Source organism: Rhamphochromis sp. 'chilingali', assembly GCF_963969265.1.
Source record: "Rhamphochromis sp. 'chilingali' genome assembly, chromosome: 4".
In the NCBI taxonomy this organism is placed as follows: domain Eukaryota; kingdom Metazoa; phylum Chordata; class Actinopteri; order Cichliformes; family Cichlidae; genus Rhamphochromis; species Rhamphochromis sp. 'chilingali'.
In genome coordinates, this window is record NC_137948.1 from 24,720,739 (window position 1) to 24,735,628 (window position 14,890).

The window sequence follows — 14,890 nt, forward strand, 5'->3', positions numbered from 1 at the left end:
AGTGGTGTATAAAACATACAGAGTGAAAACAGGTAAAGGAAGAAGAAATACTCTGTGCATCATGGCAAACCCCCAGCAGCCTAGACCTAATGCAGTATAATTAGGGGACTGTTTAGTTAGGGGCCAATCCAGCTCCTAACTATATGCTTTCTCAAAAAGGAAAGTGTTAAGACTAATCTTGAAAATAGAGAGGGTGTCTGTCTCACAAATCCAAACTGTCAGTACGCAGCATTTAGGACAAAGTGATAATAGTCCAGCTTATAAGTAATAAATGTGTGAACCAGTTTTTCAGAGTTACTTTGAGACAGGATATTTCTCATTTTAGAGATGTTGTGCAAATGCAAGAAAGCAGTCCTACATATTCTTTTTAACTTGTATCCTGGTCAAGAAAGACTCCAAGATTCCCTACAGTGTTCGTGTGGGGAATCTGGTAATGCCATTTAAAGTAAGTATCTGGTTGGACATCACATTTCTAAGATTTTAGGGTCAAATACATCTTCAGTTTCATCTAAATTTTTAAGCCAGAAATTAGAGGTCATCCAGGTTTTTATGTCTTTAAGACATTCCTGCTGTTTAACTAATTGATGAGTGTCGTCTGGCTTCATTGATAGATGCGACTAGGTATGGTCTGCATAGCAGTAAAATGCTATGCTATGTTTTTGAAAGTTAATGCCCAAGGGAAGCATGTGTAATGTAAACAGATTTGGTCCTAGTATGGAACCCTGTGGAACTCCATAAGTACCTTAGTGTATGAAGACGACTCTCCATTTACATGAACAAACTGGAGTCTGTTAGATATCATTTAAACTACTGGAGCGCAGCACCTTTAATTCCTGGAGTATGCTCTAAGAATTAAAGCTACTTCTCATCAGCTGGGATTTCCTCTCCTAAGAAAGCCATGACATTGTATTTGCTGTTCTGAATGCTACAAGCTAGCAAAATGCCAAAACATATGAATTCATAGAGGTGTCCAAACTTGCTGATGATCAATTAATAAAGATCAATTAATAAAGTACATTTGATTATCAGCTGTCGTTATTTTTTGTTTCTTTGTTTTTAAGATGACTGCAAGTCCTGTGAAAACTTTCTTTTTCAGATAACTGTAAATAAACATTTTTCATATTGAAAATATTTTTAAAGCCATAAATATAGTCTTCTAATTCAATTAAAACGTTGTAAAGAAATATATCATCTTACTGTAAAGCTGTAACAGTTTAGCAAGAAATTTCTGCAACTGTGTTTTGGTTATGTTCTAGTTTTGCACCAATAAATAATTTTCCTTTTTTAATTTCCTAGATTAGTTTTTATTTTCGGTATATCTTGGTAGTCACTATTAAATTGATAAGACTTAAAACTTATTTTTTTTGTTTGCATTTGTAATAGTTTGGTTTCAAATTATATAAGAGGTGACGACATGCCAAAACTCACCCCATCCAAAGATTGCTATCAGTGTAACAAAGCAAACATTTCAAAGGTTTATGCATGAAGATATTTGAAAGACCATTTATTTAACACACATATAACTTTGCTTTTATTTATAACAAATAAAATAATGTCCACACCTTTAATATCTAAAGTAAGATTTTCAGGGGCAAAGCCTGAATAAATTTGAGGGTCATGTCAGGAAGTGCATTCAGCATCTTTGCCAGATCAAATATCCGTTGGCTGTCCCAACCCCTCAGGGAAAGGGGTTTTTTTTAGCTATCAAAATGCATTATACGGTGTTTAATTTCCTGTTGTCATTGTAAGAATTCAGCATAAGAAGCAACACGATAAGCAAAAACAAGGCCCGTGTACTAGGAATACAAAATACATTCTTTTATTAATTCATCTTTGTAAATACATGAAACAGATCAATGCAGTGAATTCACAGAAACATCATTTCGTTGGATGCAAATCTTGAAACCATTTACACACAATTTACACAACACATTTTGGATTTTGATGCTCCCTATTTTAGGAACCATCCTTTTGATGCATTCAGTTTGTGATATCAGTCCATGCTATCTAAGCCTTTACCCCTTATCTACACCCACAACTTTAATCGATTTCAGTCTATCCAACTGTGCTTGTTTCTTCTGACATTACTCTTCTCACCTAGATCATTTTGCTATAACTTTTAGGATTCCTTTGTTATTATATGTACATGATATACATTGGTTCTTAAATACATTTGCTTTGCTTCCAGTCTATTTACAATATTAGAGCTTATTGGTATTTTAATGGTTACAAAATATATGTACTTGATGCTCTAAAAAATGTCTTAAAGCGAAAGGAGGCAAATGTTATATTGATTTGTAGGTAATGAGTGGTTATTTAAAGCACTGACACCAGGGGAGAAAAAGCATTGCTTCACATCCATTACACCATAAAACTCAATATTTCATCAAAAGAAAGTATCCAGTCATATTTTAAAAGCAGAAAACTAAAGAGGGCTGTGTGCCATCAACAAGCCATTCGTTTTAACTGCAGTTCTCTTTAAAAACATCAGATTTGTGGAGCATTTTGCTTTCTAAAGGGAAAAATTGCGATTCCAACATATCCCTGAATCCCGTTTGTATGATTTGAAAAGCAGAACCATTCCGGTATTGAAACCACCAAGTCTGCAGCAAAGGACTACCTCAGTGCAAACAGTTTTAACCCGCACAGTTGTATCACAATAGATTACAGCTGTATCCTACATCAAACAAGATTCTCACAATGAATACAATACTTTATCTCTCTTCTTGTGGCTAAAAATAGGGTGACAAGCGAATGCCCCAGATGAAACTCATCATTCCAAAGCAAATGTTCTTTCTGTCTTTGGTGTAAGAGGCACACACACACATCAGGGAATGTATATTTGTTCTTTGGACATTGTTGCTGGTTGTAAATGCTTTGCGTAGCAAAAGCTGGGTTCGATCTTAAAATAAGTACTAAAGTTGGCAAACAGACAGTATAACATGCCAAAATTCTGATCCTATGAGTGTCACATGCGACATTATTTAAAGCTAACTGACTTCAGAGTTTGGTAGAGCATGTACTATTCAGTAAAAATATGGCTTTTGTGTTAATAGTCCTTCGGCTTCGAATATCATAAGCTGGAGGTTTAAGGAAAGACTGCTATGACTGTTGCTGCTATCTACAAAAAGTCCACACCTATCACAGCATCAGCTGACAAACTCTGCGGTTCCCTGATATTCACAAGAATGTGTAAAATGTTGGTTTTTCTTTGGGGGGGGATAGCATCCTATAAGCTCACTAATCTCTCAAAACCGTGAGTGTGTTTGTGTGTGTTTGTGTGTGTGCGTGTGTGTGAGGGTGCGTGGTTGTTATGTGGGGTGCAGGGATGGACCACTCACAGAGAACACATTAAAGCATTCCCATTTGCCCTCCGTTTGCAGAATAGCGAGCCTGAAGCCGCATCTGTTCTGTCTCTTGTCAGTCTCTGTCTTTTCCTTCTTTTCAGTACCGCCACAACCCATCCTTAAAAAAAAATAATCCCCTCACACATGGAGACGGAGGCCTTTAAGCCGACAACAGCTGCCTTCTGCTTCAGATCTTCTGGCACATGTGGAGTCTGGACTTGGACGAAGAGGTGGCGTCTTTCCACACCTTGCAGGAGAGGCCCTTGGCACAGTCACAGCGCTGGAAGAGTTCCAAGCCGTGAGTGCCTTTCTTCCTCTGCTTGGTGCACACTTCTCCCTGCCTCAGCACCGGTTTGCAGATTTTTGTCCAGAAATGGCGGGCGCAGCAGTAGCCGTCCGAGCAATCGGAAGAACGCAAGCATGGGTCACCCTCGTGACCTAGAGGAAGAAAGCAATAAAAATATATGACCAGTGATAAACCGACAAACAATAAAATGCAAACTTTGCATTAAACTGGCATATTTGCACTTGGAAAAACATAAACCAAAAAAAAAGCATGTTCACATATTAATGTTTAATACTGTTTTTAAATTGCAGGTCAACAGCGAAAAGCAGCCATGTTTTGCTAATTAAACAAAAGATATCAACAGCTGACTGATTCTATATAATAATAATTTCCATATGTCTAAATATGCTTTTTTTTAAACGCTCTTTCATAGGCTGTCCTAATTTTTTCACATGACTCTGTATATATCTAACACACTTGCCTGACTGAATCTTTATAAATCAACAATCACTAGAATTGAAACACTTTTACTTGCAGGCCTGTGACACAGCTTACCAGAAGCCGCATTATCATCCAATCCAGTCATCCTGTTTCCCTGACAAACCCCACTTTGCTGACTAGTTATTCCATTATTCCATCAGTGTGATGGACTGCTAAGTCAGACTGTTTTCCACTGGTTTAACATCACTGAGTTTCTGGGTTGAGTTTATTCAAGTGGCAACCTGCACCAGCCTATTATAATGTAATAATGTGTAAGGAGAGCGGGTGAGTCAAGTACAAGTAAAACCAAATGGCCTCATTTATGGCAGATTTAAGTAGTGCTCTTATTTCCACGATCATTTTAGCATTGGAGCCTTGAGGGCGTATTTATAGTGTAGTAATTTAAGTGTCTTATTAAACAGATTACTATATTGATAGTCCATTACTTGGCTTAAATCAGGTGACATGACTGCTAAGAACAGGTCTCTGTGAGTTATTTGCCTTAATTATGCCAAAGTTGCATTTTGTGGATAAAACTGGTGTATCATGGAAGGTGTCCTATCAATGAGACTGTTTGTATGGATTTAAGTAAGTGCAGAAACAGCAAAGGCATTGTGTTTTTTCTTTCCTTCTGGGATCTCCACGCTTAGATTGAGACACAGACACATGGGCAGAGGGGAAATGAGGGGCATATTTTGGTGCACTGCAATACCCATGAGTACTTTAGGGGTTTCTTAAAGTTGACAAGAAAACAATTCAGCCAGACCAGGATAGGAAAGGGACAGAGCAAATCTAACATTAGAGGGAAAGTAATGATGATAAAAGATAATGTCTTGATATCACTCGGTTCATACTGGACATGCTTTGCTGTCAGATCTCACCTTTTAGAGAATGCTTGGCCTGTCCCTTTCCATTCTTCCCACCCTTCCAGCCGTGGTCTTTGGAGGAGAGCTTGATATGTTCATCTAATGGTGAGATGTGAGGCGAGATCACGCTCTCAGAGATGGGGACACAAATGACTGTAAAAACAGGAGAAACATATATAGTTAACGAAAACGCCAATGCTGCTTAGTTTTTCAGGAAAACATGGCACAGACTGTTAAAGCTGAGCACATTAGCCTCTGTGAAAGGTCTCTCAAATGGATGCTTTCAGTGCATAATGCAAAGAACTCCTATATGTGTTAGTGAGCTATGTTGATTTTAAACAAAGAGCAGTTTCAGCGCAGCCTCTGCACACATTCACGCTATTCACACTAAAACATGTGACCACTGATTCTTAACCTCTGGGCCTCAATTGAATACAGTTCAGCTATGGTTCAGGGTTCTGTCTGAAAGCATGTGTTCAACATTATTTAAATAGATTGGCTCTATAACTAAGACCCGCTTTTTCAAGAACATTTGAATAAAACCAGAAATCGAATTTTCACGATAGTGCCCTGCAGTCATAACGTAATTGAAACTGAAATGCGCTACAATCATGCACGTGTGTGTGTGTGTGTGTGTGTGTGTGTGTGTGTGTGTGTGTGTGTGTGTGTGTGTGTGTGTGTGTGTGTGTGTGTGTGTGTGTGTGTGTATTCGTACAGTTACTGCAGCGGTTGCCAGCGCAGCACATAGCATCTCGATGACAGCGCTTCTTCCTCCTGCGACAGGTGAGGCAACGAGAAGGAGCCTGTTGAGGGCTGTGGCAGTAGCTGCCCACGCTGCACTCCTTGTCATTGCTGCAAGGGTACACCTGGATAGAGAGAGAAGATGTTATGTCCAAATATCTGTCTACCCAGTTTATGAAAGAACCTGTTATGTTGCGTGACTTCCTGGCAGCAGAATTTTGAATGATTGCCGTGGACAGCCCGATCTAAAAACCATGCCTCACATAACTTCCATTGGTGAGGCGACGTGTTTAATTGAAATGCTCCCTGGTGCAGTTTGAGCTATGCTGATGCCAGTTCAGTTGCAGGTTAAATACCCACTTACAAATACCCACTGGTTATGTTAAAAGCACATTAAAAGTGCTCGCAAGTTCTTAAAACACATTTTATGAAAAAATAAACAGAAAATGCTGCCTTTTGTTATTTGACTTTGATGTATTTGCCTAAGTGACATCAAGCAATATAAAGCACATGCACATATGGCTGCAGTGTAAACACAATTCCCTTAATTGCATCTGCAGGGTCGTTATTTTCTTCTTTAGAAAGGCGCACATCAGGCCAGAGTCAGAGAGTACCCATTGGGCATGCGGTTCCCTTGGCAACACTGATCCTGTCAGCATCCGAACTCATGTTATACCTCTTTTTACTGGGCCACTGGAACATCTTGAGATGGTAAACTAATCTGTTATCTCCACCCTTTATTTTTAATTTAACATGGCATATATTTTCTTGTAAAGATTTTGTGTCTCCCACATGTCATCACCCTCTGAATGTCTACAGAGTGCTGTGGTGCACATGGCATCACTGTTTAAAAGCATTAAAGCTGATAGTTTTTTGCTCAAAGTATTGCGATACCTTTCCTATACCTTTCCAAAAGTCACGGCTGCAGCAAGCTAAAACAGTCAAGCCAAATGAATTTCACGTTACATCCAGGGGTCTTTGCAGAGACCCCTGATAACAAGAACACCTGATCCACCCCTGCAAAGGTGGTAGGTCTGTTCTTTCTAATCTGCAGCTGGGTCTTCAATTACTTTGCAAAATTATTGATTTAAGCTGTTCAACAAAGTTTCGTTTGGACCAAATACAGGACCTAGGAAAGAGCGAACTGAAGCCCAGGAGTTGTGTTTATTCGCTGTGTTACAGCTTCTTGCTAATGTACATGCCAGTGTCTGGTTGGTAGGTAAGCCTCTTGCATATTTTCCACCCTCTCATGAGCTAATCAGCAGCATTTCCCATTGCTAGTCACCTCAGAGTTGAGATTAGTTTAACATGTCACCCACCCACTTTGTGTCGCTTATTTCTCTGGTTCCTCCAGTTGTTAATTCAACTTTCTGAATAAAGAATTCTAGCTGGATTTTGATTGAAATACAGCAAATTCATATTTCTGAAAAGTAAGTTTAAAAACATGTGTTATTGTTTTGCAAGCCGAAGCTAAATTCCGCTCACTTTCTTTGTAATTACTGGGTGGCCCAAAAGACCCAAAACCTTAGCAAATTAACCCAAGAGTATCCAAGTAAATGGCTAGATACCAGTGGGGGTATGTGGTGAAACATATTGTTCAGTTTGTTGTTTGTAGATTGTTTGTTTTGGGTGAAATTACTACAGGCTGCGGTCCTTCTATACCAAGTTTAAGGGGAAAATATGCTGTAGGGATTAACTCGTCTATTACTGAATGTTTCTTTTTTTTTATTTTTCCGTGGGCAAACAATACAGCTATTAAAATGACCAAACCAAGGCAAACCACTTCAGTTTCTCTCAGTATTCCCTAACTGTTCACAGGCTTAATGGGGCTACATTTCGGTAGCCAATCACGCTCCTTTACAGTTCATTTGCCTTTGTTTTTGCTTTAGCATTTCTTGTTTTTACACCAAAAGCCTGAGAAATATTATGTAGCCAAGTACACAAGAGCTTTTACGTCTTTTCCCTAATGAAGGGACCACACAAAGAAGGCATAAAACTAACTATCCGTAGCAGTGAGAAGTGCAATTAAACCCAAGCTCAGTCTTCTGATAACAAGCGTGTACACTGACATGAGACTCTCTTTATTGGAACCACTGTCTTGATATAATTCCATACACATGCAAGTCCCATTGTCATTAGACTTGGAGCAGGAGCAAAGGAGTTTGGTGCAAATTGTAACACAAATCAAAGAACTTTGCTGACAAATGGAATAATGTCACGAATTTGAGCTGAACTCATCAACGCAGGGGGACATTTTAAACAGCTGCAGGAAAGGCTCACATCCACATCTGAGGGGACGCGCGCACACGCGCACACACACACACACACACACACACACACACACACACACACACACACACACGAAAAAGAAAGTTCAGGTCACTGTGTTTCTGCACATCATTCTTTTATTTCCAACCATTCGGTTTAATTTGGAGGATAAGCTAAGATATGAAGTGGACCACATATTTGCACAACAGAACACCTATTCACGCATAACACCAAAGCTAAGATCAAATGGAATCTACTATTAATCACGTTCGCTGAAGACTGACATAAGCACACGATGTTTTGGTGGCGCTCCGCTGCCAACACAACATCCACATTTCCCTGGCACTGCATTGACAGATTTGATTTATTTGGTTTACCACTGACAAACATGGAAGAGTCAACATGTGAGTGAACATAAAAGAGGTTTAAATCAGAGTAAAATCATTACAGCCGCAGTAAATATAACAAACTCCTTTTGGGGGTATGAAGGTCAGTACAGAGAGGTCTACCATCCCCAAAAGAGCGGGCGCCGTTCCAGACGTCGATGTACACCACATGTTTAAATCAGCTATCGACAATATCAATATTTCAGCACATTAAAAGTTGTTACTCATGTGCTTTAGCTTCAGAAAGTGAACAAGATTAGACTTGCTGGAGGTTTGCCATGCTGACTTTCTCAGACTGGAAACACATGGATGCAATGATGTAGCCGTAGAAAAATGAGCTGAAATATTCAGCTGAACGCTCATCTATCATTATGACAGATTCCCATAATGCAAATGATTAACATTGCTGATGAAAGCAACAAATCCTTGGTGCTTTATGGATTCCCAAAATTTCTTAATTACTACAAGGTTAAGAACTGCTGTCAGGATGTGGAGAGGTCATATTTGTGCGTAAGCAGGAGGAAACGCTGAAAATTTCACCTCATCGATTGTTAAGATACGGACCCGCCCTGTCAGCACTTCTGAAGCTCATTAATAAACACAGTATGGACTTTTCCCAGCTCCCAGTCTTTGTACTAAGCCGAACTAATAACCTCCTGGCTTCACCTCTCTATTTAACGCACATTAAGTCGGCATTGATTCCTCAAAACAAACAACCCCAAACTGTTCCTCCCAGGTTTTTACAAACTACTGCTGTTATAATGAGAAATAAACTTTCCCGCTCAACTGTGGAGTTCAGTTTCTCTGCTAGCTCCTCTTTTAAAGAAATACGGACATTGCCGTGGACTCTCAAGAAAAGAATTTGCTGGAAATGTGGACTGAACAGAAGTTCAAGTTTTCTTTTTCTCTCCTGACAAGAAAAAAATTCTGGTTATCTAAAGAAGACAAATGGATCCAGACGTGCAGCAGTACTTCATACTACCTGCATTCAAACCTATCTGTCTTTCTGAGCTAGCAGGTTTGCATCGATCACAGTACACGGGGCACTGTGGGAATGGGGCTCACCTCTTCCATCATGTCTCAAACTGCAAGACAATCCTTTGAAACCCAATGATACGAGGCCGGCCCCCTAAATCACAGCTGATAAACTTGCCTTATCTTGTCATGTTTTAAAACGCCTCTTTTGCAACATCTGAGGGACAGGGTTTCATTTTGGGATGCATCTTATTAATCTCAAATCGCTTTTTTTCCCCTGTTGCTCCCTTATTTTTCCTTAGACAGCCTAGCAACATAAAAGAAGAGCCTTGGATCCTGCATAGGAAGTGGGTTGAGCACTCTGTACTGTGCAGCCTCTCATGGTATGCTGGTGAGACGATAAAGGAAGAGACAGACGGAGGGCAATAAGGGAAGCCCCCGGCCCTGTCTCGTGTTGCTCTCGTGCTGGTAAAGCTCTACGGCTTTGAAGAGGAACCTTAAATGTGCGGGAGCAACAATCTCCAAGGGATTTACTGCAGGATATACAGGGCTTTGAACCCTCTCTGCCAGTCTTTGGATCCCCTATTTACCTCTCTACAGTCATTCCAAAGTGCTGATATAATTCAACGGAAGAGCCCGGTAATGCATAAAAAAAAATAACACCAAGAATGTCTCCTCTCCTCTATGTCTAGAACCTAGGCAGAACCAAGAACCAGTATGAACGCTGGAAAGCAGCAGTGGAACAACATAACAGAAGGGTAATTTAAGCCCTTAGACTCCAGCTCTTTATGATCAACTGACAAAAAAGCAAAAAAAAAACCCTCAAAGGTAATGTGAGAGAATAACAGACAAGAGGTTGGATGGGCCAACAAAATAATGGGCCAACATCAGCTGACAGGTTTGTTTGTTTTTTGTTTGTTTTTGTTTTTGTTTTTTTTAATAAAATTGCTACAATTGTTCCCCCAGACTTGTGTTTTTATTCTTGTGATCTGGACGATGAAGCTCAAACTTGCCAAAAACTGTATATTAGAAAAAAAGAAGTGAATTGAATTCTTCATCTACTTTGAACATTTTCTAAGATCAGATCAGATAGCACATGAGGGCATGGAGAAATGATGTATTTTATTGCTTCATTTGGAGCACTTGTAAACCTCACTGCTGAATGGAACGGTGATATTGACCTCCAATGCAAACACTAATAAAACATAAGGCAGAACTGCAGTCTGCTGCAAATGGCAAAGATCACCTTTATGAACCATGACATTAGTGAAGTCTCTCTTTTTCATGTAACTATTGACTATAACATCCCTCTGCCACCCAAATAATTTTTAGCATCTTTTACAGTTTTTAAACACACTAAGTTAAAGAAATTAGCGTTATTTCCTTCCACTTATTTTGCCTGGAACAAAAAAAAAAGTTGCAACAAAGCTAAAGCACTGTCTTAGGCATCCGCCCTCTTTGCTTTTTGTGCTCCTTCAGAGCTCCAGCTCATAACCTGAGGCAGTGAATGGTGTTAATGAGTGGCAGCGGCCTTAAAGAGTCAAACAAACGATGTCACTGAATAAACAAACTTCATTTGCCCTGAAAGCACAGACGGCCGCTATCAGATAACATAGGGAAGACTGCACACAAGTCACTCATACAAACCATGTCCTCAGACACAACTCGGCCTCTTTCATCACTCAAAACACATGTGTTTATAACCATATCCCTTTGAGCAGTAGGATCCAGAGTCTCTAAAAACTAGGCCTTCCTTAAGTTAAGTATACATTCTGAGTTGATCTTAGTCATTGCACCCATAGCAAGGCTCACAGTCACTGTACGCGAGCGGTGTCTTCAAAGGCTATCGGGGGAAAGCGAAAAAGTGCTCGATAGTAATCTGGGAGGTATGCTGCTTTAAAAGGTGTAATCTTGTGAAATAAGAGGTGCACAGGGTCTCTTCTCTCATTAACAAGTCGAGTTACAGTTAAGGTGGTCTCCACACAAGAACCCTAATGGTTCCGGCTCAAGGGCCTCATGGTACCCGAGGGACCCACATGCTGGAAAACCTGCAGAACTGAAGACTAAAACACACATAAGCAGTCACATCTTTTCTCTCTTTCTCAGCTCATTAGGATTCTTGAACAATCATTTTTGGCTCGGGGAGAAAGGCTACATTTTAATAGAGAGAGTCTCAGGAGATTGCTTGTTAAAAGTAAACCCTCTGGTGAATTCAATAAAGCAACTAGTTAAGGCCGACTGACCGGCTGCCGTTTTACAGGCACGTTATGCACGAATGCCGCCAGAGTGTTGGTTCCCTTGTGGGTTCAGAGGTTACAGTGGTGAGCGCTGCCTGCCCGTGCTATCCATTTCTGTTGGTTCCCTTCCAAGAAGCCCAGAGTGCCACCCACGAACACTGGCTGTCAAGGTCTTGGAGGTTTTGGCTTTGTCGGTTTTACTCCAGTCAGGCTGACGTGTAAGGGACGAGACAAAAGGAAAACACTCAGCTGTTTGCCCCGTCTGTACACGCAGGAATTCCTAACGCCTTTCCTGGTTTGTGCGTGATTAATGTCACCCTTATCATCAACCTTTGTCAGCAGCTACAGGAAATCAAAGCACATTACGTTATCAAATGCTTCCTTTAACCCAAAAGCTTTGACCAACATTTCTTATATCCATCATCTGATGGGTACAAAACTAAATTACACCCTGGTTTCCTGCTACAGCCACTCATTGTATTCCAGTAATCTTCTACAAAGTGATGTAAAACCAACGTTTGGGGAGATTCCTGGTAATTTTCAGAATAATTGTTAACCTTGAGTGAGTTTCAGATCCCCAAACAGCTGTATTAAACTATGTAAAAGTGAACTGAAGTACTAAAGAAAAACTGCATTTTAAAATAAAAATGGATACAGTGGTAAATTGTTCAGATTGTCTTTCACATAACTTTCACAAACACTAATTTGCTAACTATCCTCACCAGTTGTGGCAAACTCAGCAGTATTACAATGCATTCATAACACAACAGCGCCAAAGTCTCCTCCTAAAACTGACGCCAAAAGAAAACTTGAGCCGACACATGCCCTTTTCCCCAATCTTCACCCGAGTGCTAAACTGACATATGAAAGTAGAGAGGCACCTCAAAGATGGAAATATAGGATGCCAAAAGCCTCAATAATGGAGATTTTGTGTGTGTGTGTGTGTGTGTGTGTGTGTGTGTGTGTGTGTGTGTGTGTGTGTGTGTGTGTGTGTGTGTGTGTGTGTGTGTGTGTGTGTGTAATTGTGCAAGCTAAGGTACAGATATTGCAGATTTACCCCAAAAAACTTGCAAAAACTGCATCCTGTTGTTCTCTTCTAAATTAATTGTGCAGGACATTTTTACTGAAACACAAACAAGACTTTGATTTATTACACTATATAATACAGCTATTTACAGATAGCTACTGCATGATGAGAGGCAGAAGGACAGTGCAGCTCACTCACTATCGTCGAGCCACAAGTCTTCGCCAAGGCCGAGCTGCGGCTGTTTCTTTACCACTCTGGAAAACCTCATAAATGATATTAGCCATCCTGGTTTGGACCCACCACACCATGACATTATACTTTTGTAACAGTGTGGTGGTTTCTGCACACACATATTGTTTTCCCTCGGTCCAATCTTCCAAACCATTGCAAAGGCATGAAAGTAAGCAGGCGCTCAAAATTGTGGTCTGGCACTGCAGCTTTTCCATAATTCTTCTGTATCAGCTCGATGCCTCCTTTTTCAAAACTAAGCATTTCACTGATATGCAAGACGATCAAAAAAAGGCAAGGTGTACAGGCCAAATGCAAACGAAGCAGGTGAGACCACTGGGGGGAGGGGTGTCCTGGAGATGTGGCAGTGCCATCTACTGCTCGCACACTATCTGCTATGCTTATTTTATACATACACGCCTGCCTTCCAAGCTGATTTAAACATCCACCTCTCAGGAATTATTATTTGTTGGATTGTGAATTTTCCTGGCCAATCCACAGGTTTAGATGTTCACAGTTTTTTTTAATCTCATATTTGCTCTCACAAGCACTCTCTACAGAAATGCGGCACTTTGTTGAAACAGTGGGGATCGATACCCCTTTGAATGGGTATAAAGTGGTTGGTAAGAGTGGCCCCACAGAATCTCATAATCCCAGCAAGCGCCTGGACCGCTTTAATGACACGCGGATCCAGACAGAAAATTACCCCAAGTGTTAACTTTTTCTCACTTTTCTGACGGCATTAATGATTTACTGTGGAAGTGTGCTGCACCCGACTGTGGCGTCAGGTTTGAAAGGCAATTAGGATTTATGAGGGGTCCAATCCTCCCAATTTCCAATAACGATCCACACATGACGCAGCTTTCTGAAGGTGTATATTACTATTTTACCCTTTAATTGTGCAAAGGAAAATGTTTCCCACTCAGCAATCATAAATTGGAAAAGGGGAACTCGTGGAAGAAAAGTTTTTGCTATTACGATTGTTTTTGTTGCATTTCATAAACTGTCTTCTTAGTAATACAGGGCAAAAAGTGCTCTGACATCTCCGCTGATATTTTCTCAGACAGTGAAATAACTGAAGTTACCTGGATGTTGTGTTTCTTGGTGACTGTTGCAGATCGGTTGGTTGCCGGTGTCGGTATTTCTTCCAACTGACCGGGTTTGATGGAATTCGCCTTCGGGCGCGCCTCTGATACCTGGGATGTCCCAGTCCTGAGCGCAGTGACGAGAAACACTACAACACAATATCTATTCCAAGCAGAGACGACCATCCTCAAAAAATACTGAAATATATGGAAAAAGGAAAAAAATAATTTAGTAGAAAAGAAAAGAAAAATAAGTTTCTCAATGAGACGTGTGCGCCCTGGCAGTGTCCATGCGTCACGCTTGTCAGACTGCAGTACACACAGTGGTGATGATGATGATGATGCCAAGTTTCTGGTCCTGAAAAGGTCAAATAATTTAAAGGACTGCCATTGAAGATTCTTTTAAAAGCAACGACACAAACAAACACGGGGAGCCAGGTGCACGAGTAAAAAAAATTATTTTTTTTGTATGAACCTAAACTGTTAAAATGCCGATGCTCTGAGGGTCAGACAGAAACTTGACAAGAGGTCTCCACTGTGCCTCAGTCTGGCTGCGAGTGAGCGCTTAGTCCTGTAGCCGGCTGTTTTATGATCTCGGATACTTTCTTTTTATAGGATTCTAATGAGTTTGCTTCCTCCGCCCCTATTCACAACTGACAAAGAATGAAACTGATCTGTGCGCTGCGCTGCTGCTCTCGCATTGTCGTCTGGACACCGGCACCAGGAGCTCCGTTGGGAAAAAGCTATAAAATTATACACTGTGTATTTTAACTGAGCACTTAACCCTTTTTTACTGCGATCACGCAAAGGAAACGGGAAGGGAAAAAGTCACTTTGGCGAGTCCAAAAAAGAAGGAGAAAAAGGCTTTCTTTTGGAAGTGAGGTGGAACGCTTTACTTTAAAAAGAGAATTAATTTATCTGTCTGGGGGAAAAAATTGCACCTGTGCTTAAAATTTAAAAACTA

At 40.5% G+C, this 14,890-nt stretch overlaps 1 protein-coding gene across 1 annotated transcript; it reads right to left on the minus strand.

Annotated features, from left to right (window-relative positions):
* Positions 1 to 1,822: 1,822 nt before the first annotated feature.
* dkk2 (dickkopf WNT signaling pathway inhibitor 2) lies at positions 1,823 to 14,558 on the minus strand. The gene is made up of 4 exons (XM_080880321.1): positions 13,927 to 14,558; positions 5,695 to 5,845; positions 4,995 to 5,132; positions 1,823 to 3,785 (listed from the first exon to the last, which is right to left on the minus strand). Exons 1-4 carry the CDS (start codon positions 14,110 to 14,112, stop codon positions 3,535 to 3,537), a joined length of 726 nt encoding a protein of 241 aa, XP_080736447.1. The 5' UTR covers positions 14,113 to 14,558; the 3' UTR covers positions 1,823 to 3,534.
* Between the last annotated feature and the right edge of the window lie 332 nt (positions 14,559 to 14,890).

What these genes read in the sequence shown, in the direction of transcription:
- dkk2 (XM_080880321.1), bottom strand. Translation starts at nt 14,112, where the DNA reads ATGGTCGTCTCTGCTTGGAATAGATATTGTGTTGTAGTGTTTCTCGTC. An exon ending in CCAAGAAACACAACATCCAG is followed by an intron (nt 5,846 to 13,926) that starts GTAACTTCAGTT and finishes CTCTCTATCCAG; the next exon opens with GTGTACCCTTGCAGCAATGA. An exon ending in GGCCAAGCATTCTCTAAAAG is followed by an intron (nt 3,786 to 4,994) that starts GTGAGATCTGAC and finishes TTCTTCCTCTAG; the next exon opens with GTCACGAGGGTGACCCATGC.